The following is a 26,255-nucleotide window of genomic DNA, read 5'->3' on the forward strand; positions in this document are numbered from 1 at the left end:
CTTACTGTGGCACCTGCACCCTAGGTTGGTTGTCTAGACCCCACACCTCTGTTGTCCTAAGGCTGGGGACCCTCATGGTCCCAGTGTTGCCTCCTTCCACACTCCCAGGTCCTGTGCCACTGGCACACCTGTCCGCAGGTCCCCTTCCCACAGCCCCACCTAGACCGAAAGGTCTGTGTCTCTGTAAGGAAGTGAATACCGAGTCAGAGCAAATCCTGGGTTACAGCGCTGACCCCTCGGAAGCTCACTTTTGTTATTTTGGTTTCCTCACCATTGTACTTGACAGGCCTTAGTTGCCACATCTACTCCGTGGGGGTTATGGCCCATTAGAGCTATGAAGCTGAACGAGGCAGTTCATAGGGAAGGGTGCTTGTGGCCCTGGCTTCCAGAAAGGTGTGATCTGCAGGGGCTACTGGAAGCCTTCCCTGCCCTGTCTTCCCTTTCTTTTGGTCTAGGGCTGGCTTTTATCTTCAGTCCTCATTGAGTCTCTTTTCAAATGCAGATGCCTCAGGCTGCCAGCTTCTTTCATTTAGGCGTCTGGGCCTTTGACACCTTGCTGTGAGTTAGTTTATTCGATTGATTTTGGAGCCAGGCGGCAAGGGGAAAGGAAATTGGAGAGGGAGATGCAACGCTTCCCCTGATTTCTGGGGAGAGGCTTCCCTGATTCTCCAGCCCCTGACAGACATTGCGTGAGAGCTCATGGTTAGCGGGCCAGTCCCTGGTGTGGTCCACACATATCTCCTGTCCCGGGCTGGAAGCGTGATGTGTGCAAATGTCCAAATCACGGGGTCTTCCCTCCCTCACAGGGCTTTAGCCAGGCAGCTGTTACTGAGGTAAATAATGATTTGTGTTTGTAGATCAAAAATATGGAATAGTTTCAATTTCATATAGTTCTGCTGCTAAGTATTATGCAGGGGGAGTCTGAGGAGCACTGAGATCACTGGGAGAGAGGCCGGGCGCGTGGCTCACGCCTGTCATCCCAGCACTTCGGGAGGCCGAGGCAGAATGAAGAATCTCATGCCAGGGGCCAGAAAGGAGGCTGAGACCAGAGTGTGAGCAGGAGTCAGCCCCGAGAGGTGGGACCAGAGAGGAGGCTCCTTAGGAAGCCATAGTGAGGAGGACATGTGGGACAGGCTCAAGGATTGACAAAAGAACCAGTAAAAAAGAATAGAATCTAGAAAAAAAAAAAGGGCCAGGCGCAGTGGCTCATGCCGGTAATTCTAGCACTTTGGGAGGCCAAGGTGGGTGGATCACTTGAGGTCAGGAGTTCAAGAATAGCCTGGCCAACATGGTGAAACCGTATCTCTACTAAAAATACAAAAAATTAGCCAGGCGTGGTGGCACGCACCTGTAATCCCAGCTACCCGGGAGGCTGAGGCAGGAGAATGGCATGAACCCAGGAGGCAGAGCTTGCAGTGAGCTGAGATCACGCCACTGCACTGCAGCCCGGGTGACAGAGCAACACTCCGTCTCGAAAAAAAAAACAATAGATAAAGAAAAATAAATAAAAAAAGAAAAGAGATGGCTCAGAGATCCCTTGCAGACTTCCCGGATACTCATGTGGTAACATTGCACCTGTCAATGGAGTACAGCAGCTCAAGGGGATGTTGACATCAATGTGCTCCATTGACCTTATTCAGATTTCACAGCTTTCCATGTGTCCACCTGTGTGTGTGTGGTTTAGTTCTGCGCATCTGTCACTGTAGGGTTTGTGTGAGCCCATGGTCAAGATGCAGCACAGCCGCCATAGGGACCTCTTGAGCTGCCCTCTTACAGCCACAGCCACCTCCCTTTCCCAGCCTTAGCCCCTGAGAGCCACTGGTATGTTCTCCATCTGTATGGTTTCATAATTACAAGAATGTTCCATAAATGGAGTGCTGTAGGGTGTGGGCGTTGAGGTCAGCGTGATGTCCTGAGGTCCATCCAGTTGTGTGCACTACTAGTGTGTTCCTTTGACTGGAGGAACCTTCCATGGTATGGATGGATGGACCACCATGTTTTTAACCATTCACCTGTTACAGGACATTTGTTTTTTCCCCCAGTTTTTTGCTATTATGAATAAAGTTGCCATGAACATTTATGTAGTTTTTTGTGTGACTTAATTTTTTTTTTTTTTTTTTGAGACAGAGCCTCACACACTGTTGCCACGTTGGAGTGCAGTGGTGTGATCTCGCCCCACCACACCCGGCTAATTTTTGTATTTTTAGTACAGATGGGGTTTTGCCATGTTGGCCAGGCTGGTCTTGAATTCGACCTCACGTGATCCCGCCTGCCCCAGCCTCCGAAAGTGCTGCGTTACAGGTGTGAGCCACCACGCCTGACTTAAATTTTCATTTCTCTGGGATAAAGGCCTGTGAGCGCAGCTGCTGGGTGGTTTGGGAGTTGCATGTTGAGCTGTTTTGGTTTAAGAAACTTCCACACTGCTCTCCAGAGTGGTGGCTGTTTTACTTCACGGGTTTTCATCAGCTCCTGTGAGATTCCTTTGTCCTCACATCCTTGCCATTTGGATTGGTGGGCAGCGGTATCTCGCTGTGGCCCTAATGTGCATTTTCCGAATGGTGGGTGATGTTGAGCATCTTGTCATGGACGCATTTGCCATCTGTGGATCCTCTTCAGTGAGGTGTGTCTTGGCATCCTCTGCCCATTTTCTAATTGGATCGTTTCATTTTCACTGCTGATTTTTTGAGACTCGTGTGTTCTTGACAGCAGTCCTTTGTTCTGTGTGTGGTCTGTGGATATTTACTCACTCAGTAGCTGTCTTTTCACCCTCCTCACAGGGTTTTTAGCAAGGCAAACGTTTTTAATCTTGTCAAGGTCCAGTTTTTCCATTTTTCGTTTTATAGACTGTGCTTTTGCTTTTGGTGTCACCACTCTGTAGAAGTGCTATTATTTCACCTTTATGTTAGATTTGCATTTCACCTGGGGTGGAGATCAAGATTCTTTTATCTTCTTTATTTCTTTATTTATTCATTTATTTTTATTTTCTGTCACCCAGTCTGCAGTGCAGTGGTGCGATCTCGGCTCACTGCGACCTCCACCTCCCAGGTTCAAGCGATTCTCCTACCTCAGCCTTCAGAGTAGCTGGGACTACAGGTGTGTGGCACCACAACCGGCTAATTTTTTGTATTTCTAGTAGAGACGGGGTTTCACCCTGTTGGTCTTGAACTCCTGATCTCAAGCAATCCTTCCCCCTCAGCCTCCCAAAGTGCTGGGATTACAGGTGTGAGTCACTGCGCCTGGCCTCGGCACCATTTATTGAAGGCTTTTCCACTCCCAGCAGTGTCGCAAATTGCATGTCTACACATGTGTAGGTTTATTTCTGTTTTTTTTTTTTTTTTTTTGAGACAGAGTCTTGCTCTGTCGCCGAGGCTGGAGTGCAGTGTTGATTTTGGCTCACTGCAACCTCCACCTCCCAGGCTCAAGTGATCTTCCCACCTCAGCCTCCTGAGTAGCTGGAACTATAGGGGCGCACCACCACGCCTGGCTAATTTTTTAAATTTTTTGTAGAGATGAGGGTCTCCCTGTTTTGCCTAGGCTGGCCTTGAACCCCTGGGCTCAAGTGATCCTCCTGCCTCGGCCTCCCAAATTGCTGGGATTGCAGGTGTGAGCTGCCTCATCTGGCAATTTTCTGGACTCGACTGTATTCCACTGGTTTATTTCTCTATGCCTAAGCCAGTAACTTAGGTCTTACTTACGAAACTGTACATAGTAAGTCTTGACATCTAATAGTGTAAGTACTTCAAATTTGTTCTCTTTTAGGTTTCTCCCTACTGTTCTTGGCCTTTTGTGTTCCCATATGTGGAGAATTAGCTTGTGAGTCTCACACTGTTGGGATTTTGATTGGGACTACGTCAAATCGTGGATGAATTTGGGGAGAAATGACATCTTTTCAGTTCTGGGTTTTGCGACATATAACGTGATGTCTCCTCCCGTATCTTCCCATAAAGATATGGTTGTGGTTTTCTGTGTACATCTTTTGTTAGGCTTATTCCGAGGCATTGAGGCTTTTGGGTGCTATTCTGTTGTTCAGTTCTAAGTAGGAGTGGACATCCTCCCCTGACAGCCTCTGTCTTTCCAGGGAATTTGCTTTGTCTGGGAGGGCAGGAGAGAAAAGGCAAGGGAAGCAGATTTCTGCAAGCATCAGAGCCCTTGAGGGAGTGGCTCTGCTATGTTCAGAGTCACTGGGGCTGTGGGAGCAGGAGGGCATGGGGCAAGGTGAGGGCATGGGGCAAGGTGAGGGCATGGCAGCGAGGGAGGCACTGGAGGGTTGGAGTAGCGAGCCAGGCAGAGACGAGGTGATGGGCAGAGAGTGGGGTATTGAATGGAGGTGACAGGCGTGGACTGCCGTTACTGGTGGTGATGGAGCACAGTTGGCCAGAAGATAAGGACACTGGTGTAGAGAAGAGGTCAAGGCTCGGAGGGGATAGGCAGTCCGCAAAGGTTTGTCCACGAGAACATTAGACCAGGAATTCAGGCAGCAATGGGCGGGGGTGAAGCCACAGTGAGGGCCGGTGCTGCGTGGTTGTTGCCTGATGATGTGTGCTCCAGCTGGGATGCTCAGGGAGAGGAGGGGAGGGGGACTCCAGGCCTCAGCCAGGAGCACAGGGGTTGGGGAAGGAGGGCCCTCAGTAGGGAGGACATGGTGTCGCTGGGGACAGAGCCCCAGGGGAGGGTTTCAGGATGGAGGGTGGAGAGAGCCTGGATCAGAAGCCCGCTTCTGGCCTGGTGCAGTGGCTCACCCCTGTAATCCCAGCACTTTGGGAGGCTGAGGCAGGTGGATCACTTGAGGTCAGGAGTTCAAGACCAGCCTTGCCAACATGGTGAAACCCGCCCTCTACTAAAAATACAAATATTAGCCGGGTGTTGTGGCACACACCTATAATCGCAGCTACTCAGGAGGCTGAGGCAGGAGAATCATTTGAACCCAGGAGCCGGAGGTTGCAGTATTTCATGCCGACGCAGGTGCTTTGGGATGAACTTCTTAGGGTTGGACTGGGAGGGGGGTTGGTCTGGGAGGGGGGTTGGTCTGGGAGGGGGGTTGGACTGGGAAGGGGGTTGGACTGGGAGGGGGGTTGGTCTGAGGGGGGTTGGACTGGGAGGGGGGTTGGACTGGGAGGGGGGTTGGACTGGGATAGGGGTTGTTCTGGGAGGGGGTTGGACTGGGAGGGGGGTTGGACTGGGAGGGGGGTTGGTCTGGGAGGGGGGTTGGTCTGAGGGGGGTTGGACTGGGAGGGGGGTTGGTCTGAGGGGGGTTGGACTGGGAGGGGGGTTGGTCTGGGAGGGGGGTTGGACTGGGAGGGGGGTTGGACTGGGATGGGGGTTGTTCTGGGAGGGGGTTGGACTGGGAGGGGGGTTGGACTGGGAGGGGGGTTGGTCTGGGAGCGGGTGAGCTGCACACTGGGCCCTGGAGGACACTCAGACCCTCCCTCCTGTCCCCATCACCACTCACTCGTCCAGCCACCACTTCCCCTAAACTGCTGCTTCCTTGGAGCAGTCTGCAGGCCCCAGGGATGCCTTGTGTGTAGGAAACTTACTGCTGGGGCCTCCCTCCCAGAGCTTCATGTGGCTGCAGAGGCCCCTCCAGAGCCTCTTCTGCCCTGGACACCCCCATGCCTTCCGTGCTGACCGCAGTAGACATGGTGTGACGTGCTGATGTGCATCCTGCAAGTCGGCTCCAGTCCCCAGATGTAGCCTGCTTCAGGGCAGGGCCTGCTCCCACTGTCCCTCCCCAGGGCACAGCCAGACAAGTGCAAATGGAACCTCTCCAGCAGCCACCAACCTGCTTTATGGCTGGTGCTGTCCTTGTCATGTTTCGGGAGGTCTCTGGACATTTGGCTTCTTTTCCGAGTGGACCATATGAGCCGCGGGTCACGGGCCATGGGGAGCCTTGGCCTGAGCTTGTCTCCTCCTTAGCCGCACTGAGCTGTGCCTGCCTTGCCAGCATCTGCCTGGCTCCCTCGGTCCTTCACAAAGACTCATGAAGGCCCCTCTTCCAGGTGCTGGCACACAGGTGAGGAGTCATAGAAGAGGGGCCTGCAGATTGTGCTCTCAGCAAGCCTGTCGTCTAGTGGAAGACACTGGCCGGGACACAGAGTCCACGTGTGGACACCGCTGTGGGTTGGTGGCAGGGGTCGAGAAGGTGCCATCAGGCACATGAACGGTGGAGTCTTCAAAGGTGAGCTGCTGGGGCCGGGCGCGATGGCTCATGCCTGTAATCCCAGCACTTTGGGAGGCCAAGGCAGGCAGATCACCTGAGGTCAGGAGTTCCAGACCAGCCTGGCCAACATGGTGAAACTTCGTATCTACTAAAAATACAAAAATTAGCCCGTGTGGTGGTGGGCGCCTGTAATCCCAGCTACTTGGGAGACTTAGGCAGGAGAATCGCTTGAACCTGGGAGGTGGAGGTTGCAGTGAGCCAAGATCGTGCCACTGCACTCCAGCCTGGGTGACAGAGCGAGACCCTGTCTCAAAAAAAAAAAATAAAGAAAGTGACCTTCTGTCTGCCAAGCCAAGGGCTGGGGAGAGACCAGCAGTCTGGCTGGAGAAGCCTCCCATCCAGCGTTGCATGTGAATAGTGAACAGTCACTCTGGTGGGACATCCAGCACTGGGGTTGGTTACAGCTGAGGTAAGGCATGTCTCCAGAGCCTGCACCTTCAGAAGGTCAGCAGTCCTCCTGAGAGTCCAGCACTGCAGCCACTGACCCCCAGACAGCCTCTCTGCCCATATGAATAAGTATGGCCAGGCATGGTGACGCATGCCTGTGATCACAACACTTTGGGAGGCTGAGGCAGGAGGATCGCGTCAGCCTAGGAGTTTGAGACCAGTCTGGGCAACATAGGGAGACCCCAACTCCACACACAAAAAAGACAATAACAAATTAGCCGGGTGTGGTGGCGTGCACCTGTAGTCCCAGCTACTGGGGAGGCTGAGGTGGGAGGATTGCTGGACCCCAGGAAGTTGAGGCTGCAGTGAGCTGTGACTGCAGCACTACACTCCAGCCTGGGGACAGAGCAAGACCCTGCCTCAGAAACAAACAAAACAGAATCAAACAAACCAGTCTGTGTGTATGTAACACCTTTAGCCAGGCTCTGGCAGCCTCTGCATCCACGGGCAAGACACCATAGCCATTCTCCCATGGACGGGGAGACCCACCTCAGCTTGTTAACAGATGTGCATGTGTAGATGTTATTCTACAGAATGGCTACACAGTTATTTTCCCAGAATGATGGGCATCTAGGGATTTTCCCATTTTTTGCTCTGTATCTCATAGATATTGCTACAAATAAAATCAAATCTGGTCGGGTGCGGTGGCTCATACCTATAATCCCAGCACTTTGGGAGGCCAAGGCATAAGGATTGCTTAAGACCAGGAATTCCAGACACCAGCCTGGGCAACATAGGGAAACACTGTCTCTACAAAACAAATTTAAAAATTAGCTGGGTGTAGGCCTGGCATGCTGGCTTACACCTGTAATCCCAGCACTTTGGGAGGCCGACGTGGGCGGATCACGTCAGGAGATCGAGACCATCCTGGCTAACACGGTGAAACCGTGTCTCTACTAAAAATACAAAAAATTAGCTGGGTGAAGTGGCAGGCGCCTGTAGTTCCAGCTACTCGGGAGGCTGAGGCAGGAGAATGGCATGAACCTGGGAGGCGGGGCTTGCAGTGAGCGGCGATTGCACCACTGCACTCCAGCCTGGGCGATGGAGCGAGACTCTGTTTCAAAAAAAAAATCAGCCAGGTGTGGTGGTGTCCACCTGTGGTCCCAGCTACGTGGGAGGCCAAGGCGGGAGGACTGCTTGACCTTGGGAGGTCGAGGCTGCAGTGAGCCGTGATTGCACCACTGCACCCCAGCCTGGGCAACAGAGTGAGAACCTGTCTCTTAAAAAACATAAAAAATCAACAACAAAACAACGAAGTCTTTTAGTTATAAGTTACAGGAACCAACTCCACCAAGCCTAAGCATAACTGGGCTATTAAAGCCCCCAGAACCAGCCGGAGGGCAGGCAGTGTGGGGGCACTGGGCCGGCCCCCAGAACCAGCCGTAGGGCAGGCGGTGTGGGGGCACTGGGCCGGCGGTATGGGGGCGCTGGGCCGGCGGTGTGGGGGCGCTGGGCCGGCCCATCACTGCCGGGGCTCCCGTGCTGACTGTGCAGATGCCGCCCACTGCACTGTGGCGCTTGGGCTTTCACCCTGCGATGTGCGGCCAGAGGGCAGGCAGGCTTACTTCTCTCTGCCTCCCCAGCACTGTCAGTCCCTCTAGCTGACCTGCTCTGGGGGTTTTAGTAGGATGGGGTCCTAGAAATGGGGCTGTCAAAAGGTGTACTTTTTTTTTTTTTTTTTTTTTTGAGATGGAGTCTCTGTCACCCAGGCTGGGGTGCAGTGGTGCGATCTCAGCTCAGTGCAAGCTCCGCCTCCTGGATTCAAGCAATTCTCCTGCCTCAGCCTCCCAAGTAGCTGGGACTACAGGCGCCCACCACCACACCCAGCTAATTTTTTGTATTTTTAGTAGAGACGGGGTTTTACCTTGTTAGCAAGGATGGTCTCGATCTCCTGACCTCGTGATCTGCCCGCCTTGGCCTCCCAGAGTGCTGGGATTACAGGCGTGAGCCACTGCGCCTAGGTGCACTTTTCAAGTTTGGAGGTGCACCTTACTGAGGTGCACCGTACACACATCCTTGTGAATGGGGGAGCCTACAGCAGGTCCCCGGTCTTCCGCCCTACCTGTAGAAGCAAGTTCCCATCCTCTTTTCGCACCCTCCTCACCATTTCTCTGAGACTCTTCCTTCCCCTGCCCCTTTCCTCCCTTTTCTTTCTCTGAATGGCATGCAGCCTCTTCCTGTCCCTTGTCTCTATCTCTGGGTGAATAGAGTGACACCGCCCCTCAGGCTCTGGGCTCTCGTCGTACCATGGACACTGGGAGGTGGGCACTGTGGTGAAGTAGTGACCAGGGCAGCTCTGGGTTTAGGCGTGGCCATGGTCTCCCCATGTGGAAGATGGGGTGATGGCAGGCACCTGAGGTAGTGATGGGAGTAGAGAGGGTGCTGAGGCCCTCAGGCCTGGAGCTGTCCTCACGGGGGCTCCTGGGAGCTTGGGCTGGGCCTCCCTTCCTGAAGCCACATGGCCCAGGGGTATGTAGGCTGTGAGGGGACGGTGGGTGGGGGTTGGGGACAGTGCCCAGTATCCTCCATGGGGCTTCTCCCACCTGGGTCCCACACTCATGTGCAGCTGGCCTGGGCTTTGAGAACTGGAATGAACCCACCGGGTTATCTGTTTAGAACTGGAATGAACCGACCCGGGAATCTGTTTGACATTCCAAGGAGGTTTGGGGGAAGGTTTGTGGAGTAGAGGGAGCCGCCCTGCCCAGCCCCTTCAGCCTGGGTGTGTCCATTTGGTGGGACTACAAGCTGGCCACCAGGCCCTCATGGCTCAGCCAAGGGGCAAGTCTTCTCGGCTCTGGTGGGCTGTTCCTTGTCTGTCCTGTGGCTGGGAGGAGGAGACAAACTTCTGCTAGAAGTTCTGCTAGGGCAGCCAAGATTCAGGCAGGAGGGAGGCAGCCTTTCCTCCTGGAGCCCTCAGCCCACTGCTGTGGGCCTTCGGCCAGCCTCTTCCTTCTGAGGTTGGTTCCTGGGCAGGGAGGCCAGAGTGGGACGCTTAGGGCTCAGCCTGGGGGGAGGTGGGCACTGGGACACCCCCTAGCACCCACTCTTGGGGGGCCCTGGGCTCACTGTGGGTACCTCGTTTTCTCTTAGAGGAGGCAGTTGGGCCCTCGAGCAGGACAGGAACCTGCCCAGAGTCCCGTGGAGACATGGGGCAGCTTCCAGCTAGGAAGGTGGGCCTGCTAGGGTGGGGGCCGAGTGACCTGTGAGCTGTGCTGGGTGGGGTGGGGGAGGTAGAGCCTCCCCGCCTGTGGGCCTCCCTCTGCAGCCAGGAGGTACTGGGGGGGTTCCCACCGTCCAGCTGCTGTTCTCTGACAAATTTTCACGGATGCGCCTAGGAATGAGAAACGAGACAGGCGTCCCGTCGGGAGTGCAGCTGACAAACGAGACAGGTGTCCCGTTGGGAGTGCGGCTGCTGCACTCAGGCTTTCTCTTCTGTAGGACATGGGCAACAGAACATCTTTTTTCCTTTTTAAATATTTGTTTTTTTCTCTTACATTATTTTAATTATTTTTAAATAATATAATATAAATTGAGATGGGGTCTCGCTGTGTTGCCCAACCTGGTCTCGAATTCCTGGGCTCAAATGACCTGCCTGCTTCGGCCTCCCAAAGTGCTGGGATTACAGGTATGAGCCACTGTGCCCCGCCGATTTTTTCTTCTATACAATGCTAGGGACAGTAGGTGGTGTCTGTTAAATCCTTTTTTTTTTGAGACAGGATCGCCCTCTGTCTGCCAGGCTGGAGTGCAGGCTGTGATCTCGGCTCGCTGCAGCCTCTACCTCCCAGGCTCAAGGGGTCCTCCCACCTCAGCCTCCCAAGGAGCTGGGACCACAGGCGCACGCCACCAGCTAATTTTAAAATTATTTTGTAGAGACGTGGTCTTACCCTGTTGCCCAGGCTGGCCTTGAACTCCTGGGTTCAAGTGATCTTACTACCTTGGCCTCCCAAAGTGCTGGCATGAGCCACTGCTCCCTGATGGTTAAATCTTAATCTTTCCTTCCCGTGGCTGGAGAGAGACTGGGGCTAGGCAAGGGCAGCCTGCCTTGCTCTTGGCTTGTGATCTCTTTGGGTTGGGGTGGGGGTGAGTAGCTACTGCCCAGGTGGGTTCTCTGGCAGGTGCAGAGATGCCAATGACCGAGAAGTGAGGATCTCATCTTGCCAGCCCTGTCAGGAAGAGGGTGTGAGCTGTGAGTGGCTGGCAGGGAGGGCTCTGCCATGCCAGGTGTGGTCTGCCTCCTCTGTCCTCATGGATGCGGAGCTGGCAGCATGCCTGCAGGACTGGCTGTCCCGCCTCTCTGGTACCCATGCTGTGTCTCTAGAGGGCAAGGGGAGGACTTGGGAGCCTGGGCAGGGTGTCTGGCCAGTGTGTGCTTGCTGTAGCCTCTGCGGTCTACAGAGCTGGCCAGGCTTGGGAGCACGCTGCTCGGAGGGAGAGTTACTGTCTGGAAAAGCTCTTTACCTGGCAGACAAAGCCAGGTCGGGGCCACTGGCCTTACTGGCCGTGTCCTCAGGAAGCTTCTGAGGCCAGGCCTGCAGAGGGGGACTATGTCTAGAGTAGGCTGAACCTGTAAAGTGGGGCTCCCAGATAAATTGGGGGCCCCTGAGCAGGAAGGACCTGACTGGCTTAATTTGACCTGGTCCAGGACAGTTCCCTTGCTGAAAGAAGGGGGCATTCTATGAAACACCTGGGTATAAGTCCAGCAGTGAAGAGTTGGGTCAGTGTGTAGATGGCCATGAGGCCTGGCTGGGTGGAGAATGGGACTCCTGGCAGGCATTTTCTGCAGAGCACGGAGTGCCTTATTTCTTTTCTTTCTTCTTTTCTTCCTTTCTTTCTTTCTCGGAGTCTCGCTCTGTCGCCCAGGCTGGAGTGCAGTGGCGCGATCTTGGCTCATCGCAAGCTCTGCCTCCCGGGTTCATGCCATTCTCCTGCCTCAGCCTCCCCAGTAGCTGGGACTATAGGCACGCGCCACCACGTCCAGCTAATTTTTTGTATTTTTAGCAGAGATGGGGTTTCACCCTGTTAGCCAGGATGGTCTCAATCTCCTGACCTCATGATCCACCCGCCTCGGCCTCCCAAAGTGCTCGGATTACAGGCATGAGCCACCGCGCCCGGCCAAGCACGGAGTGCCTTCTGAGGTGAGGCCTGTGGCCAGCCCGGCAACCACACTTAGTGTGTCGGGCAGGACTAGGGCCATAGCGGGTACATAGGCAGGGTTGTGCCCCAGCTGAAGCTGTCTGCCTGCCTGTCTGTCCCCATAGGCCTTAAGCCAGGCACCAGGTGGGGGCTTTTATTGCAGCCTAGGATGGCAGAGGCATTGTGGGAGCCCATCAAGGAAGAGGTCTAGAGACTGGGCAGTGAGAGGCTGCAGTGTCAGTCAGGACCGGCGGAGGCCCAGGAGGCGGGGCCTGCCCTTGGAAGGCAGGAGAGGCGAGGCCCAGGAGGCGGGGCCTGCCCTTGGAAGGCAGTAGCCTGCAAAGCCCTCATGGCTGTTCCACGAGGCCTCACCCTGCCCAGCCTGTGGGCAGTGCCTGGCCCTGGAGGAGCAGCCTAGCAGGGAACACCTCGCTGGGGTGGGTGGCCCTTTCTGGAAAGGGTGGGTGGGAGGAGCCTGACATGCCTTTCCCCAGCTCCTCTCTGAACCTGGGGCAGAATGGGGGCAGAGTAGCTCCCTGTACCCCCAGGACTGTTGCCCTGCAGTGCTCTCTGTGGACAGAGGGTGGGCCTCACACAGGGCAGGACCTGAGACAGCTGGAAGCCTGGTCTCACCTGAGGCCCAGGGCAGGGGCTCCCCGGGGCCACCCTGCCTCACGCCCGCCGTGATGTGCTTCCTCGTTCCCCACTTCTCAGGTGTGAGCAGCTGCCGGAAGGGGAGGTGCTCCTGAAGACACTGCGGCCGGCCCGCCTGTGCCCTTGGTGCCCTGGCTGCCTAGAGAGCCTCACCCCTGAGCCCTGGGGCCAGGACTCCAGGACTCTGACCACCTGCCCTCCCCCAGCCTCAGCGGCTGCACCTCCTCATTAGTACTGATGCACTGACCTCGGCACACAGCTGGGAGGGGTTGGGGGGCTGGGTCATGGCTGCTCCCAGGCCCCACCCAGGCTCCTGAGCCTAGAAGGTGAAAAGAGGGCTCCAGGGGCTCACAGGGGCTCTCACTGCTGATTGGCCCTGCCCTCCCTTCCCCCCTCAGCGAGGTGCCAGGAAGCTGGAACCTTGTTATCTGGGTAATTAGTTTCAGACCCTGGACTGAGGCCGGCCAGGTCTCGGGGCTGCCTCCCATAGGTTGTGCACCCTGACCCCGAGAGGGAGGCGAGGCGCTGCTGGTCGACAGCTAGAGGCTGGCCTGGGGAGCAGGTTTGGGGTGCCCTCCCACACTGCCCTCCCTGCCCCAGCCCGTGCCCCCCAGGGCTGCCTGGGCCTAGTTATCGTGTGGGGCCTCCTGACCCAGCCAAGGGCACGGAGTTTTGGGAAGGGGATGCCCCCGAGGGTGCCAGTCCAGCCAGCTGCCCCACCCCTCAGGCCCAGCCTGGCCCCCAAGCTCCCCACTCTGGTGCCCCGAGCAGCCTTGTGGGCAAGCAGCCGCCGCCATGGCCGAGCACCTGGAGCTGCTGGCAGAGATGCCCATGGTGGGCAGGATGAGCACGCAGGAGCGGCTGAAGCATGCCCAGAAGCGGCGCGCCCAGCAGGTGAAGATGTGGGCCCAGGCTGAGAAGGAGGCCCAGGGCAAGAAGGGTCCTGGGGAGCGTCCCCGGAAGGAGGCAGCCAGCCAAGGGCCCCTGAAGCAGGTCCTCTTCCCTCCCAGTGTTGTCCTTCTGGAGGCTGCTGCCCGAAATGACCTGGAAGAAGGTGAGTGTGGCTGAGCCCAGAGCAGCTCCCAGCAGAGAGCCCACTCCCTGCTACCTGGGTGCCGTCTCATACCAAGGCTGGGGGCTGGGCCTGTCCACAGCTCCTGGGCTCCAGCCCCTAGGTCTTGCCTGGTCTCTTCAGGCTGGGTGGCCCAGGGTCCCCTCATCAGGCAAGCCCCAAGCAGTGGGCAGCCCTGAGGTGAGCCCTTGCGGGACAGCCGTCCCTCAGGCGGGGGCTGCGTGCAGAGGGCTCCTGCTGTGAGGTGAGCCGAGGCCATGAGTGGACCCCCAGGAGCCTGCAGAAACACCTAGTGCGGGGCTCGACGGGAGCAGGGGTGGCCGGTAGTCATTGCTGCTGCTTGCTAGGCTGCTCAGGAGAGCCCTGGTCTCCACCTCCGTGAAATAGGGTGGGACCACCCACCTCTGCGGGTTAGAGAGCCAGGCCCCGGATAGGCACAGAGCCTATGCAGGTGGGCCCCCTCTTGGTGCCTGCCCTAGGCTCTGCTTTTGACTCTGTTCTCCTCACCTGTGCCCCACGCTTGCAGCCCCAGCTGTGTGGGTTCCACTTCTGGTGTTCTGGGGTCTGGGGGGAAGAGGCACTGTGGTGGCCCTTGAGACTTCTTCCTGCCTCCCTCCGGAGCAGAGAGTAAGGAGGAGCCGGCAGTGTCTGGCTTGCATCTTCCCATGTGGACAGGAGCCCTCCCGGGAGGCCTGGAGGCAGAGGGAAGAGGCGGAGGGTGCCATGGTCCACAGGGAGCTGTGGGAAGGTGGGAGCCCTCCTGCTGCACCCCAGGCACCGTCAGGGAGAACCCTGGTGACCTTCGCGAGAGCTGGGCCCGAGTTGGGATCTTTGATGGGAAGGGGAGTGAGAGCAGGGATGTGCTCTGGTGGTGGGGAGCCTCAGGTCAGGTCCCAGAGGACCCAGGGGAACTCATGAACACAGGGCTGGCCGGTTGTCAGGGAAGAGCTGAAGGAGCTGCAGTAGCCTCCAGGCAGGGAGCCCTTCCTGGGCTGGAGGGAGGTGTGGGATTCTCGGAGCACTGCTCTCACACAGGAGCACAGCCTGTTCTGGGGGTCGGAGGGCTGGAGCACCATCATGAAGGGCCTGCAGGTGGGTGGAGGCAGAGAGGGCTTCTGGGAGTGTGACTGGCCTGGGCCAGACAGATGCCTGGTGCTTCTGCCCCCACTCCTGGGCTCTGGTGTGCCTCCTGCCATTGGCACCACTGTTTTCCTTGTCCTTCCCTGGGTCTTGGGCCGAAGCACAGTTGACAGGACCTGACCAGGGGTAGGACCCTGTCCTCACCTTGCCACCTTTTTGCAGTCCGCCAGTTCCTTGGGAGTGGGGTCAGCCCTGACTTGGCCAATGAGGACGGCCTGACGGCCCTGCACCAGGTCAGCCCGCACTGGGTGTGGGCGGGGTGGGGGCTGGCCCCCGTGCTCTGGCCGCTCACGTGGCACGGTTTGCAGTGCTGCATCGATGATTTCCGAGAGATGGTGCAGCAGCTCCTGGAGGCTGGGGCCAACATCAATGCCTGTGACAGTGAGTGCTGGACGCCTCTGCATGCTGCGGCCACCTGCGGCCACCTGCACCTGGTGGAGCTGCTCATCGCCAGGTAGGGCCTGCTGGGCGTCCATGGCAGGGAGAGGCTTCCTCTCAGATGGCTGTTCAGGAGGCTCCTCTTGGGCAGTGTCTGTGGCTCTTGGCCTCCTGTGTTCCCGCCTTCACCTTTGCTGACCCTGCCTGTGTCCTGGCATGGAGAGCAGGGCCTGGGGCCCCAGGGGAATGGGCATGTGCCCAGGGCAGCGCGGTCTCTGCCTCCCCAGCATTCATCCTCCTGCCGAGAGGGCAGGCCTCGGGTCCCCCCAGGGTGTGCACAGAGAAATGTCTTGGTCAGTGAGGAGGGCAGAACTGGTAAGGAAGGAAGGGGAGTGAGAAGGCCAGGTGGCTTGGGAGGAGAGGGTACCTGAGCACAGGTAGGGCCTTTACCTTTAACACAGAGGGACGTAGAGCAGGGGGAGCTCTGAGCAGGGAGGGTGGTGGCCTCACCAGGGTCCACGAGCCTTCTCCCTTCCTTCCCGTTCGCTCCAGGCGCATCTGTAGTGGGAGAGAGATCAGGGCTGCGGTCATTTTCGAGGGCCCCTGTGAGGCCGGGTGGGGTGTGGATGGCGGTCCTGTCACACACAGGTTCTGCGGGGTGGGTGGGGATGTGGGGTGTCCACAGGTAGGCCTGCTTCTCCACTGCACACAGGCACCCCTTTCTGTGTCCTGGGCTCCCCTTCTCCTTCCCTGGGACCATGCTCCCCACAGCTCAGCAGCCCCTCAGTGTGGCTGCCTGATCCTGCACCCCCACCACCCTGTGCTCCCTGGGGTCCCCAGGGTCCCTGCTCCCCAGCAGGCAGGCCCATCCAGTGCATGTTTATGGGGGCACCGCTGCTCCTGGAGGTGCCAGGAACCTGGAGCCCTGGATGGACAGAGACTGTAGGAGGCCTGTCTGGCTTAATGACAGGATCTAGGACAGCCGATGGGCCTCAAGGCCGCCTCTCCCAGCAGCAGGTGGACAGGGTGCCTCCTGAGGGGCAGCCCTGGGCTGAGGGGCCCTGGGGGGGACTTCTCCAAGTGAGGAGCCTGGCAAGCGGGGAAGGGCCTTGTGCCCAGCACCCCGTCCGTCTTCCCTGCAGTGGCGCCAATCTCCTGGCGGTCAACACCGACGGGAACATGCCCTATGACCTGTGTGATGATGACCAGACGCTGGACTGCCTGGAGACTGCCATGGCCGACCGTGGTAGGTGCGGCGGTGCGGCTGTGGGAGGGCTGCCGGTCGCGCTCCCTCTGAGCCTGCCGCCTCGCAGGCATCACCCAGGACAGCATCGAGGCCGCCCGGGCCGTGCCAGAACTGCGCATGCTGGATGACATCCGGAGCCGGCTGCAGGCCGGGGCAGACCTCCATGCCCCCCTGGACCACGGGGCCACGCTGGTGAGGGCTGGAGGGTGACGGGCACACGGGGCTGGGGGCCTTGCTACTTGGAGGTGGGGGATGGGGCCGAATTCAGGCCGGGCGCTTGCCTGCAGCTGCACATCGCAGCCGCCAACGGGTTCAGCGACGCGGCCGCCCTGCTGCTGGAACACAGAGCCAGCCTGAGCGCTAAGGACCAAGACGGCTGGGAGCCGCTGCACGCCGCGGCCTACTGGGGCCAGGTGAGTGCGGGCGGGAGCAGGTGGGAGGGGGCTTCCAGCGCAGCAGTCTGCAGCTCCGGCCTGCCGCCTACAGGTGCCCCTGGTGGAGCTGCTCGTGGCGCACGGGGCCGACCTGAACGCAAAGTCTCTGATGGACGAGACGCCCCTTGGTGAGCTTGCGGGGCCCACCTCCACCTGGGGGAGAGGACAGGCGGGGAGGGCGCCCCTGACGCCCGCGCCCACTTCTCAGATGTGTGCGGGGACGAGGAGGTGCGGGCCAAGCTGCTGGAGCTGAAGCACAAGCACGACGCCCTCCTGCGCGCCCAGGGCCGCCAGCGCTGCTTGCTGCGCCGCCGCACCTCCAGCGCCGGCAGCCGCGGGTGAGCGCCGCCCCCAGCAGGCCCCGCCCCGGGCTTGGCCCCGCGGACGTCAGCCCCGGACGGAGTGCCAGCCGAACTGGGGGCAGAGTCCGAGGGGGCGGGCGGGGTCCTCCCGGCACTCCCCTTCCCCTCACTCCCTCTTCTCTCTCCTCCCCAGGAAAGTGGTGAGGCGGGTGAGCCTAACCCAGCGCACCGACCTGTACCGCAAGCAGCACGCCCAGGAGGCCATCGTGTGGCAACAGCCACCACCCACCAGCCCGGAGCCGCCCGAGGACAACGATGACCGCCAGACAGGCGCAGAGCTCAGGCCGCCGCCCCCGGAGGTGAGCGCCCCGTCCCTGCTCCGCCCAGCGCAGGGGTGGGCCTGGCTCTGCCCTGGTTCTCTCTCCGCTTGGACCCCCTCCTGCCTGTATTAGGAATGGTGCCCTGCAGAGGCCAGCTGCCCCATCTCTCGTCTGTCCCTTCATGGCCACACAGCCTGAACCCAAGGCCGGGGAGGGGGGAGGAGCCTCCTGATGGCTCTGGGAACCTTCACTGCCCGCAGGAGGACAACCCCGAAGTGGTCAGGCCGCACAATGGCCGAGTAGGGGGCTCCCCAGCGCGGCATCTGTACTCCAAGCGACTAGACCGGAGTGTCTCCTACCAGCTGAGCCCCCTGGACAGCACCACCCCCCACGCCCTGGTCCACGACAAGGCCCACCACACCCTGGCTGACCTGAAGCGCCAGCGAGCTGCTGCCAAGCTGCAGCGACCCCTGCCTGAGGGGCCCGAGAGCCCTGAGACAGCTGAGCCTGGCCTGCCTGGTGACACGGTGACCCCCCAGCCTGACTGTGGCTTCAGGGCAGGTGGGGACCCACCCCTGCTCAAGCTCACAGCCCCGGCGGTGGAGGCTCCCATGGAGAGGAGGCCGTGCTGCCTGCTCATGTGAGGCTGTTGCTCAGCGTGTGGGGGGCCCTGTCCCGGGCACAGCCCAAGGCTGCCTCTCCGTGGTGCGTGCCCTGGTGCTGCGGGTGCAGCACGGAAACCCCGGCTTCTACTGTACAGGACACTGGCCCCTCTCAGGTCAGAAGACATGCCTGGAGGGACGTCTGGCTGCAAAGATTATTTTTATCCTGCAACTCTTGATAAAGGGCTGTTTTGCCATGGAGCCTCATTGTGTGTTGTGTGTCTCAGCTGGGTCGCTGTCCCACGGTGGGGAGTGGGTTGTGCCACCCACGCCTGTGAGCAGGAAAGCCTGTAGGTGCGCGCCGGGGCATGTGGCAGCCCTGGCCGTGTGGGAGTGAGGCCCACAGCCACTGGGCTGGAAGCCTGGGCCTCACCCACTCCCTCCCGTGCTCAGCCTCCCGGAGCCTTCTCCGTAACCCTTTGCTTTCCTGAGAGGAGCCGGGTGCTTTGAAGGAGCCTCCATGGGAGCCAGGGCCTAGGGTGTCTGTGCTGAGGGGTGGAGGGTGGGGGTCCCAGGAACCATGGCCTGGAAAGGGAGGTCATGTTTTCCACAAGACTCTTGTGTCAGAGCCAGAGGGGCAAAACAAGCACAAGGCTGTGTCAGAAGCTCCCTGGGGGGGTTGTGGGTCCCCAGTTGCTGGCATACAGCCTTAATCCTGGGGCCTGGCTGCCAGCTTCCGCCTGGGCTGGCATAGGGGACACGCAGTTGGCCACTCTGGCTCTGAGCTGGCTGAGCACAACGTGTCAGGGTGAGGGGGCCCCTTAGGGGCCTCAAGCAGGAGGACTGAGGGCACCGCCAGTTTGTCTGTTCATGGTGGGCGGCCTTGTGTGGCCACCAGTGCTGGGTGGCGTGGACTTGGGCTGTTCTCCCTCCTGGCTCAGCACGGGCCCGTCAGCCCAGTGTCCTTTGGGCCTGGCCTTCCCCTGGCATCCCTGGTTGGAAGGGTGTCCTCACAGGGCTGTGGGTGGGCGAGGGCTGGCTGCTGGTTAAATTTAGTGTGGGGGGTGGGGCAGCTGCCCAAGGTCCACCTGCCACCAGGGCTGTCACTTGGACTCCCTTGCCAGGGGGCGGGCAGGGGCTGGCTCTGCCTGGGGCCAGGCCCATGTTAACCTGTGCCCTGGCCTGGGGGCCAGAGGGGCAGGCCTGCGCACTGGGAGGCTGTTGTGGCAGCGGAGCAGAGAAGTGCAAGGTGAGAGGCCTGGGGGCTGGCCGTCCAGGGCTCCTGATGGCTTTTCTCCCAGCCAGCAGGATCAGAGGAGCCAAGGTCCGCCTTGGGCCTGACTGGTTGCCCACAGCCCTGCTCAGAGGACCAGCTCTCTGACCCCCGTGGTTCAGGTTTCGTTGCCGGACGGTGGGGTGGGCCAGTGTTGAGCCTGGCCTTTCAGCTCAGCAGGCCTGTGGAGGTGGGGCTCTGACGGCCTATCCCGGCTCGTTTCCTACTCTCTCCTCCAACCAGGAACAAGAGGGCTGGAGAGCTCAGGTCACCCCTAGCCTGGGGTGTGTCCCAAGGGCAACCCCCAGCTGGTGCCTGGTGAAAGGGCATGACAGCAGCCACAGTGTGAGCTGTCCCAGGGCCCAGGGCTGGACTGCCTGGCTCCAGCCCCCTCCCCCAGCCCCTCGCAGTGCTCATCAGGGACCAAGGTCCAGCTACAGAGCTCTTGCAGCCTCTGGGCCATAGCTGCCAGGCCTGGAGGGGCCAGATGGAACCCAGAGCCTGAACACCCCTCCTCTCCCCCCAGCACCCCCTGGATTCCTGAGGCCTGGCTCAGTTACTAGGAGACAGGTCCTCTGGCCCAAGCAAAGATGCGGGTGCCACGAGGGCCAGGCCTCGGCCAAGCCCTGCTGGGGTAAATCCCAGCAGCCCAGGCTCCAGTCTTGCCTCAGGGGTCCCTCCTTTCCAGCTCTGCCAGCCCCTCAGGGCTGCTGGGCACCCCCCCTTCACCTCCTGAGCACCCCAGGCGCTCAGCCCTCTCCCCCTCCCATGTCTAGTCCCTCAGCGCTGTCCGGACGGACTGACGTGTGTACCTACCCCCCATGTGGGTCTCCTGCTCTCCCTTCGTGGGGACACTGGGCAGGCACTGGGCCTTGCCCCAAGCCCCGCCTGCCACCTCACCCACTGCCTCTGCCTCCCTGGGGCAGAGCTGTTCCCAGACGGGTGGGGCGGGGCCCAACTGTCCCCAGCTCCTTCAGCCCTTTCTGTCCCTCCCAGTGAGGCCAGCTGCGGTGAAGAGGGTGCCTTCTTGCCTGGAGTTCCCTCTGCTACGGCTGCCCCCTCCCAGCCCTGGCCCACTGAGCCAGACCCAGCTGTCCCCATTCCCACTTCTGGTCCTGCCACCTCCTGAGCCACCTTCTCACCTGGTCTGGGTAAAGTAATGGCCTCGAGCACAGGTGACCAGAGCCAGATGGTGAAAAACGGACTGAGAACGAAGGTGCTGACGCTGGACAGCATGAACCCACGTGTGCAGAGGGTGGAGTACGCGGTGCGTGGCCCCATAGTGCAGCGAGCCTTGGAGCTGGAGCAGGAGCTGCGCCAGGTATGGCCCAGGGCCCCTCGCTGCCCTCCAGGTCACACTGGGGTGGCCGAGTTAGCCCCAGCCCCACTGGCACACGCGACAAGGGCTGAGGGGTTAGGTAGGGCACAGTCTGCCTGCCTGCTCCCCTCCCCTCCCCTCCCAGGGTGTGAAGAAGCCTTTCACCGAGGTCATCCGTGCCAACATTGGGGACGCACAGGCTATGGGGCAGAGGCCCATCACCTTCCTGCGCCAGGTGAGGCTCCTGCACTGCCCGCTGCACCCGCCCACCCCCAGCCCATGTGCCCTGGCCTCAGCACTCCGTCTTCCCAGGTCTTGGCCCTCTGTGTTAACCCTGATCTTCTGAGCAGCCCCAACTTCCCTGAGGATGCCAAGAAAAGGGCGGAGCGCATCCTGCAGGCGTGTGGGGGCCACAGTCTGGGTGAGAGCCAGGGCCAGGAGGAAGCAGAGGGCCGCCCTGCCACTGGAGGAGGGAAGTCCCTTGGGAGGGCTGAGGAGAACTTCACCTGTGCCTCCCATCCTGTGCTGCCCGAGTCCAGGGGCCTACAGCGCCAGCTCCGGCATCCAGCTAATCCGGGAAGACGTGGCGCGGTACATTGAGAGGCGTGATGGAGGCATCCCTGCGGACCCCAACAACGTCTTCCTGTCCACAGGGGCCAGCGATGCCATCGTGGTAGGCTGGGCATGGGCAGCAATACATTCCTGACACTGCAGAGGGGGCGCCCAGGGTGGGGGACAGGTGCAGCCCCAGGCCCCACCAACCCTGCCTTCCCCTTCCTTTCCGCAGACGGTGCTGAAGCTGCTGGTGGCCGGCGAGGGCTACACGCGCACGGGTGTGCTCATCCCCATCCCCCAGTACCCACTCTACTCGGCCACGCTGGCAGAGCTGGGCGCAGTGCAGGTGGATTACTACCTGGACGAGGAGCGCGCCTGGGCGCTAGACGTGGCGGAGCTTCACCGTGCGCTGTGCCAGGCGCGTGACCACTGCCGCCCTCGTGCGCTCTGTGTCATCAACCCCGGCAACCCCACCGGTGCGTTCCCCGCCGCCCCGCCCCACTTCTCCCGCGCCCACGGTGCGTTCCCCGCCGCCCCGCCCCACTCCTCCCGCACCCACGTGCGCCCTGGCCCAGGCAGTGCCGGGTCCGCTGGCCCCCGGCTGCCCAGCGGAGGGCAGTGCGCCCCCTTGGCTCACCCAGCCCTGCTGTCTCCCCCGCACCCCAGGGCAGGTGCAGACCCGCGAGTGCATCGAGGCCGTGATCCGCTTCGCCTTCGAAGAGCGGCTCTTTCTGCTGGCGGACGAGGTGCGCGGCGCGGGGGAGCGGGAAGCCGGGCAACAGTCCGCCCCCGTGACGCCTTGCGCCCTTCCAGGTGTACCAGGACAACGTGTACGCCGCGGGCTCGCAGTTCCACTCATTCAAGAAGGTGCTCATGGAGATGGGGCCGCCCTACGCCGGGCAGCAGGAGCTTGCCTCCTTCCACTCCACCTCCAAGGGCTACATGGGCGAGTGCGTGCGTGCGAGGCGGGTGGGGGCTCGCGGGCCATGGCCTGGCCCTCCTTGCCCGATGGGCCACCCCCTCCTCCGCACCTGACCTGGACGTGCGCAGGTGCGGGTTCCGCGGCGGCTATGTGGAGGTGGTGAACATGGACGCCGCAGTGCAGCAGCAGATGCTGAAGCTGATGAGTGTGCGGCTGTGCCCGCCGGTGCCAGGCCAGGCTCTGCTGGACCTGGTGGTCAGCCCACCCGCGCCCACCGACCCCTCCTTCGCGCAGTTCCAGGCTGTGAGTTGGGGGCAGGAGGGAGTCCAGGTGACCTAATCAGGGGTGGGAGGATGCCGAGTGCCATGCCCTGATGGGCCCTCCCTCCGCGGCCACAGGAGAAGCAGGCAGTGCTGGCAGAGCTGGCGGCCAAGGCCAAGCTCACCGAGCAGGTCTTCAATGAGGCTCCTGGCATCAGCTGCAACCCAGTGCAGGGCGCCATGTACTCCTTCCCGCGCGTGCAGTTGCCCCTGCGGGCGGTGGAGCGCGCTCAGGTCAGGCGGGGGTGGGGCCTGTGGGGTGGGCAGTGGGGGCCGGGCATCCCTCTCTGATGGCTCTCTGTCCACAGGAGCTGGGCCTGGCCCCGGATATGTTCTTCTGCCTGCGCCTCCTGGAGGAGACCGGCATCTGCGTGGTGCCAGGGAGCGGCTTTGGGCAGCGGGAAGGCACCTACCACTTCCGGTGAGGCCTGGCCCTCACTGCCTGTCCCGCCACCCTGGCCCTTCACTCACTGTCAACTCCTTTCAGGATGACCATTCTGCCCCCCTTGGAGAAACTGCGGCTGCTGCTGGAGAAGCTGAGCAGGTTCCATGCCAAGTTCACCCTCGAGTACTCCTGAGCACCCCAGCTGGGGCCAGGCTGGGTCGCCCTGGACTGTGTGCTCAGGGGCCCTGGGGGGGTCTGGAGCCCACTGTACTTGCTCTTGATGCCTGGCGGGGTGGCGGGGGGGGAGCTGGGCCCCTGCCTCTCTGCAGGTCCCTAATAAAGCTGTGTGGCAGTCTGACTCCAGGGAGGAAGTGTTGGCAGCTGCGTGGCCCGCTCCCACCTGCCTACCCTTTTTGCAGGTCTGAGTCCCTTCAGAGAAAGGACCTTCCACGGCCACCACCCACCTCTTCCTCCTGAAGACCCGGCACCCACCATGGGCTGGGTCTTCCCCCTGGCCTCTGGTTGTGGGGCAGAGCTCGTCAGGATCACACAGAAATGGGTTGAGAGAGTACGGAGTGTGAGGAAAGCACAGGCCCCACACCCCTTTGTGGAAGCCCCCAGAGCTGTTGGGGTGGGGACGGGGCTTGACAAAGAATCTAGGGAGCCAGGGGTCCAGGTGGCCGCCCGAAGAAATACATCGTTTCCTGAGGAAGGCACAGTGAACTGTATCCTTCCTGGCTCCCTTTCCTGTGAGGTCCGTGTCTTCCCTGGGGCGGGAGGAAATACTAAACCAGCATGGTGCTGGCTGGTCAGGGTGACTGACAGCTCAGGAAGGAAGTCTTGGTTTTCTTTTACCCAAAGAAGCAGGGGCGGGGCCCCTGTCTGGGGGGCCAGAGAGACCACCTTTGGTGTCATTGTGTGGTGCAGTCCTTTGGCTGGGTGGAGTGTGAGGCAGAGAGAGAGGATAAGGGAGCGTCCCAGGGGAGGGCTGGGGCTGGAGGAGGCAGGGGCTGGGCTGAGCGGGAGTGGGCGGTGCTGTGTCCTGGCCTGGGGAGCATGGCTGAGCACCTACTACATGCAGACACTGCTGGGGATCACTCAATCTGCACAGATGCTCTTCTGAAGTAGGCATGATAGTTCCCATTTGATAGACGAGGAAACCTGGAACCCAAAAACCTGCTAAGCTGACAAGAAACCCCCTCAGAGGCCTCAGCAGCCAGAAAAATGCGTTGGGTCCAGTGCCCTCAAGTCCGCCAAGGACGGGGCTGGCTTTAGAGACTCACAGACTTGGGAGATAGGACTGGCCAAGGGTACCTGGTTTTTCCGCTCTGGAGATGGTTCTTAACCACAGGCCACACTTCACAGCCTCATCTGGGCCTCGGGAGCCCCAGAGGGCACAGCTCTGGGCAGGAGACACAGCAGGTGGGCCCCTCCCTTGGCAGGGCGGGCTCGAATCAGGCAGGGTGCTCCTAGCTTTGTCACCGGACACCGAAGGGCGTCACGGGCAGTGGCTGGCTGTGTCCTTCTGAGCTAAGCTGGGTCCTGACCTTTCACACTACCCTCCTAACTTCCACGACTCTGTCACCGCCTTACGGAGGAGCTGAAGTCACAGACACAGCAAGGTTGGGGTCCGGCACCGAAAGTATCCAGTGGTAGACAGCGGAACCCTTAAGAAACGGACGCCTTCATGCGGGCGGCTGGAGAAGCAGGGGCTGGGCACCGCAGCAACCACGCTTCGGCTCAGACACCGGGAGGGAAGCACGCCTGGAGCGGATCCGAGACTACTGAGAGGTGCTAGGACTGGCTGTGGGCGCAGGCCGATCCTTACATTCGAGGCCGGCCCAGCTCTGTAGCTTCCCTCTCTGGGCCTCTCACTCTCGCAGGACCTCGGTGGGAGCGCGCACATGGCGGTGGGGCCGCGGGCCCGAGCCCGGACTGGCCACCGGGGGCGCCCGCGAGCTGACGCTCTGGCCCGCTCCAGTCTCTGTGGCCCGCGCGACCTTCCGGCCCTGGGGCCGGTGGCCGCGGGGCTCCAGCGACGCCGTGTGGCCCATGCTCCGCTCTGTGCCTCCAGGGGGCCGAGAAACTGCTGAGAGTCCGGCCCGGCCGGCGGTGCGGGGCGCGGGCCGAGGGCCCCGGAAGGCAGCGGCCCCCCAAGGCAGCGGCCCCGCCCTCTTTACCTGCGGCCTCGCAGAGCATGCTGGGAGCCGCGGGAGGCAGTGGCCCCGCCCCCTCACCTGCGGTCTCGCAAAGCATGGTGGGAGCCCCGGGAGGCAATGGCCCCGCCCCCTTCCCTGCGGCCGCGCAGAGCATGCCGGGAGCCGCCGGCGTCCGGATCGCTCGCCCCCGTTTGGACCCCACTTCGGTTCTTCTGGGGTGTTGATGCTCCTAAAGCTCGAGAGCACGTGTCCAGACCCTAGCCTGTACGACGCTGACTCTGCCAGGTCCCAGAACCAAAGCCATGCCGGGGTGTGGCCTCTGACCCCACGCGGAGGAGACCTCGCCTTGCCGGACCCCGCCTGGAACCCGACCTCCCGGCCTCGCAGCCGGCCTGAGCCGCCATGCGCGGGAAGTTGCTGCCGCTGGCCGGCCTCTACCTGGTGCAGGGCCTGCCCTACGGGCTCCAGTCTGGCCTCCTGCCCGTGCTGCTGCGTGCCGGCGGCCTCTCCCTGACGCGCGTGGGGCTGGCCAAGGTTTTGTACGCTCCGTGGCTGCTCAAGCTGGCGTGGGCCCCGGTGGTGGACGCGCAGGGCTCGGCGAGGGCCTGGCTGACGCGCAGCACGGCGGGCCTGGGCCTGGTGTGTGGGCTGCTTGCCGGGCTGCCCCCGCCTGGAGCTGGCCAGGCCGGGCTGCCCGCCGCTGTGGCAGGGTTGCTGCTGTTGTTGAACCTGGGTGCCGCCATGCAGGATGTGGCCCTGGACGCGCTGGCTGTACAGCTGTTGGAGCCGGCCGAGCTGGGGCCAGGCAACACCGTGCAGGTGGTCGCGTACAAGCTGGGGGCCGCGCTAGCTGGGGGCGCGCTGCTGGCGCTGCTGCCCACCCTCTCGTGGCCGCAACTCTTTCTGCTCCTGGCTGCCACCTACTGGCTGGCCGCGGCCCTGGCCTGGGCTGCACCAGCCCTGCGGCGGCTCCCACAGCAGCCCCCTTGCGAGCAGCGTCCCCACACCGCGCACCTTCTGCGGGACGTGCTAGCCGTGCCGGGGACCCTGTGGACGGCAGGCTTTGTGCTCACCTACAAGCTGGGTGAGTTAGGCCTCGAGCCAGGCAACAGCAGAGTTGGGGCTTCCGGGACAGCTTCAGGTGTGTCCCCAGGAGCTTGCAACCCATTACAGGGCCACCCTTTTTCTGGGGTATGACCTGCAAGACTTGGCCCTGACATCCGGGGCTCTGCAGCTGGGCCTTGCGTCTTGTCCTCCCCCAGCTCTAGCCAGATCCCTGAGCGCTCTCTCGGGCTGCCCTACTTCTCCCCCAGCATCTGCAGCTCTGGAACACTGAGGAGAGCAGGGCAGGACTCAGGGCCCAGGTGGGGAGAAGAGA

The 26,255-nt window shown here is 61.0% G+C and overlaps 4 protein-coding genes and 1 long non-coding RNA gene across 12 annotated transcripts in view; 3 read left to right on the forward strand and 2 right to left on the reverse strand.

The window, feature by feature from the left end:
- The window catches only part of FOXH1 (forkhead box H1), a 15,852-nt gene extending 9,852 nt beyond the window's left edge, over positions 1-6,000 (reverse strand). For both annotated transcript variants that reach the window (XM_054499369.2, XM_054499370.2), the window contains exon 1: positions 5,780-6,000. The gene's annotated coding sequence lies outside the window, so the exon portion shown is untranslated. The remainder of the gene's footprint in view (positions 1-5,779) is intronic.
- PPP1R16A (protein phosphatase 1 regulatory subunit 16A) overlaps positions 1-18,206 on the forward strand; it is a 23,769-nt gene extending 5,563 nt beyond the window's left edge. Inside the window, exons 1-12 of one of the 2 annotated variants that reach the window (XM_054499357.2) lie at positions 6,040-6,175; positions 12,512-13,345; positions 13,462-13,505; positions 14,826-14,896; positions 14,972-15,117; positions 16,184-16,287; positions 16,355-16,479; positions 16,575-16,700; positions 16,774-16,849; positions 16,930-17,059; positions 17,217-17,382; positions 17,604-18,206. In XM_054499357.2, the coding sequence (XP_054355332.1) occupies positions 13,320-13,345; positions 13,462-13,505; positions 14,826-14,896; positions 14,972-15,117; positions 16,184-16,287; positions 16,355-16,479; positions 16,575-16,700; positions 16,774-16,849; positions 16,930-17,059; positions 17,217-17,382; positions 17,604-17,987 (1,398 nt within the window). In that variant the 5' untranslated portion in view covers positions 6,040-6,175; positions 12,512-13,319 and the 3' untranslated portion in view covers positions 17,988-18,206. Of the gene's footprint in view, positions 1-5,996; positions 6,176-12,511; positions 13,506-14,825; positions 14,897-14,971; positions 15,118-16,183; positions 16,288-16,354; positions 16,480-16,574; positions 16,701-16,773; positions 16,850-16,929; positions 17,060-17,216; positions 17,383-17,603 lie in introns of those variants that run through there. The other variant, XM_063669248.1, reaches the window with a different exon arrangement.
- Positions 15,111-24,405, reverse strand: LOC134740054 (uncharacterized). Its single transcript, XR_010127316.1, has 4 exons — positions 24,033-24,405; positions 21,729-23,879; positions 15,492-15,599; positions 15,111-15,271 (listed from the first exon to the last, which is right to left on the reverse strand). It is a non-coding gene; the product is annotated as an uncharacterized LOC134740054 (long non-coding RNA).
- GPT (glutamic--pyruvic transaminase) lies at positions 19,456-22,957 on the forward strand. Of its 3 annotated transcripts, XM_054499352.2 has the most exons (11): positions 19,464-20,539; positions 20,682-20,771; positions 20,849-20,957; positions 21,076-21,209; positions 21,324-21,567; positions 21,758-21,837; positions 21,905-22,041; positions 22,142-22,316; positions 22,412-22,567; positions 22,642-22,754; positions 22,821-22,957. In XM_054499352.2, exons 1-11 carry the CDS (start codon positions 20,378-20,380, stop codon positions 22,909-22,911), a joined length of 1,491 nt encoding a protein of 496 aa, XP_054355327.1. In that variant the 5' UTR covers positions 19,464-20,377; the 3' UTR covers positions 22,912-22,957. The 3 variants fall into 3 exon arrangements, with proteins under 3 accessions (XP_054355324.1, XP_054355326.1, XP_054355327.1); XM_054499349.2 differs by having other exon boundaries at positions 19,456-20,957; XM_054499351.2 differs by lacking the exon at positions 20,849-20,957 and having other exon boundaries at positions 19,460-20,771.
- The window catches only part of MFSD3 (major facilitator superfamily domain containing 3), a 5,784-nt gene continuing 3,371 nt past the window's right edge, over positions 23,843-26,255 (forward strand). For all 4 annotated transcript variants that reach the window (XM_063669252.1, XM_063669254.1, XM_054499360.2 and 1 more), the window contains exon 1: positions 23,843-25,961. In XM_063669252.1, the coding sequence (XP_063525322.1) occupies positions 25,280-25,961 (682 nt within the window). In that variant the 5' untranslated portion in view covers positions 23,843-25,279. The remainder of the gene's footprint in view (positions 25,962-26,255) is intronic.

The sequence above is a fragment of the Pongo pygmaeus genome, chromosome 7, assembly GCF_028885625.2.
Source record: "Pongo pygmaeus isolate AG05252 chromosome 7, NHGRI_mPonPyg2-v2.0_pri, whole genome shotgun sequence".
Taxonomy (NCBI): Eukaryota; Metazoa; Chordata; class Mammalia; order Primates; family Hominidae; genus Pongo; species Pongo pygmaeus.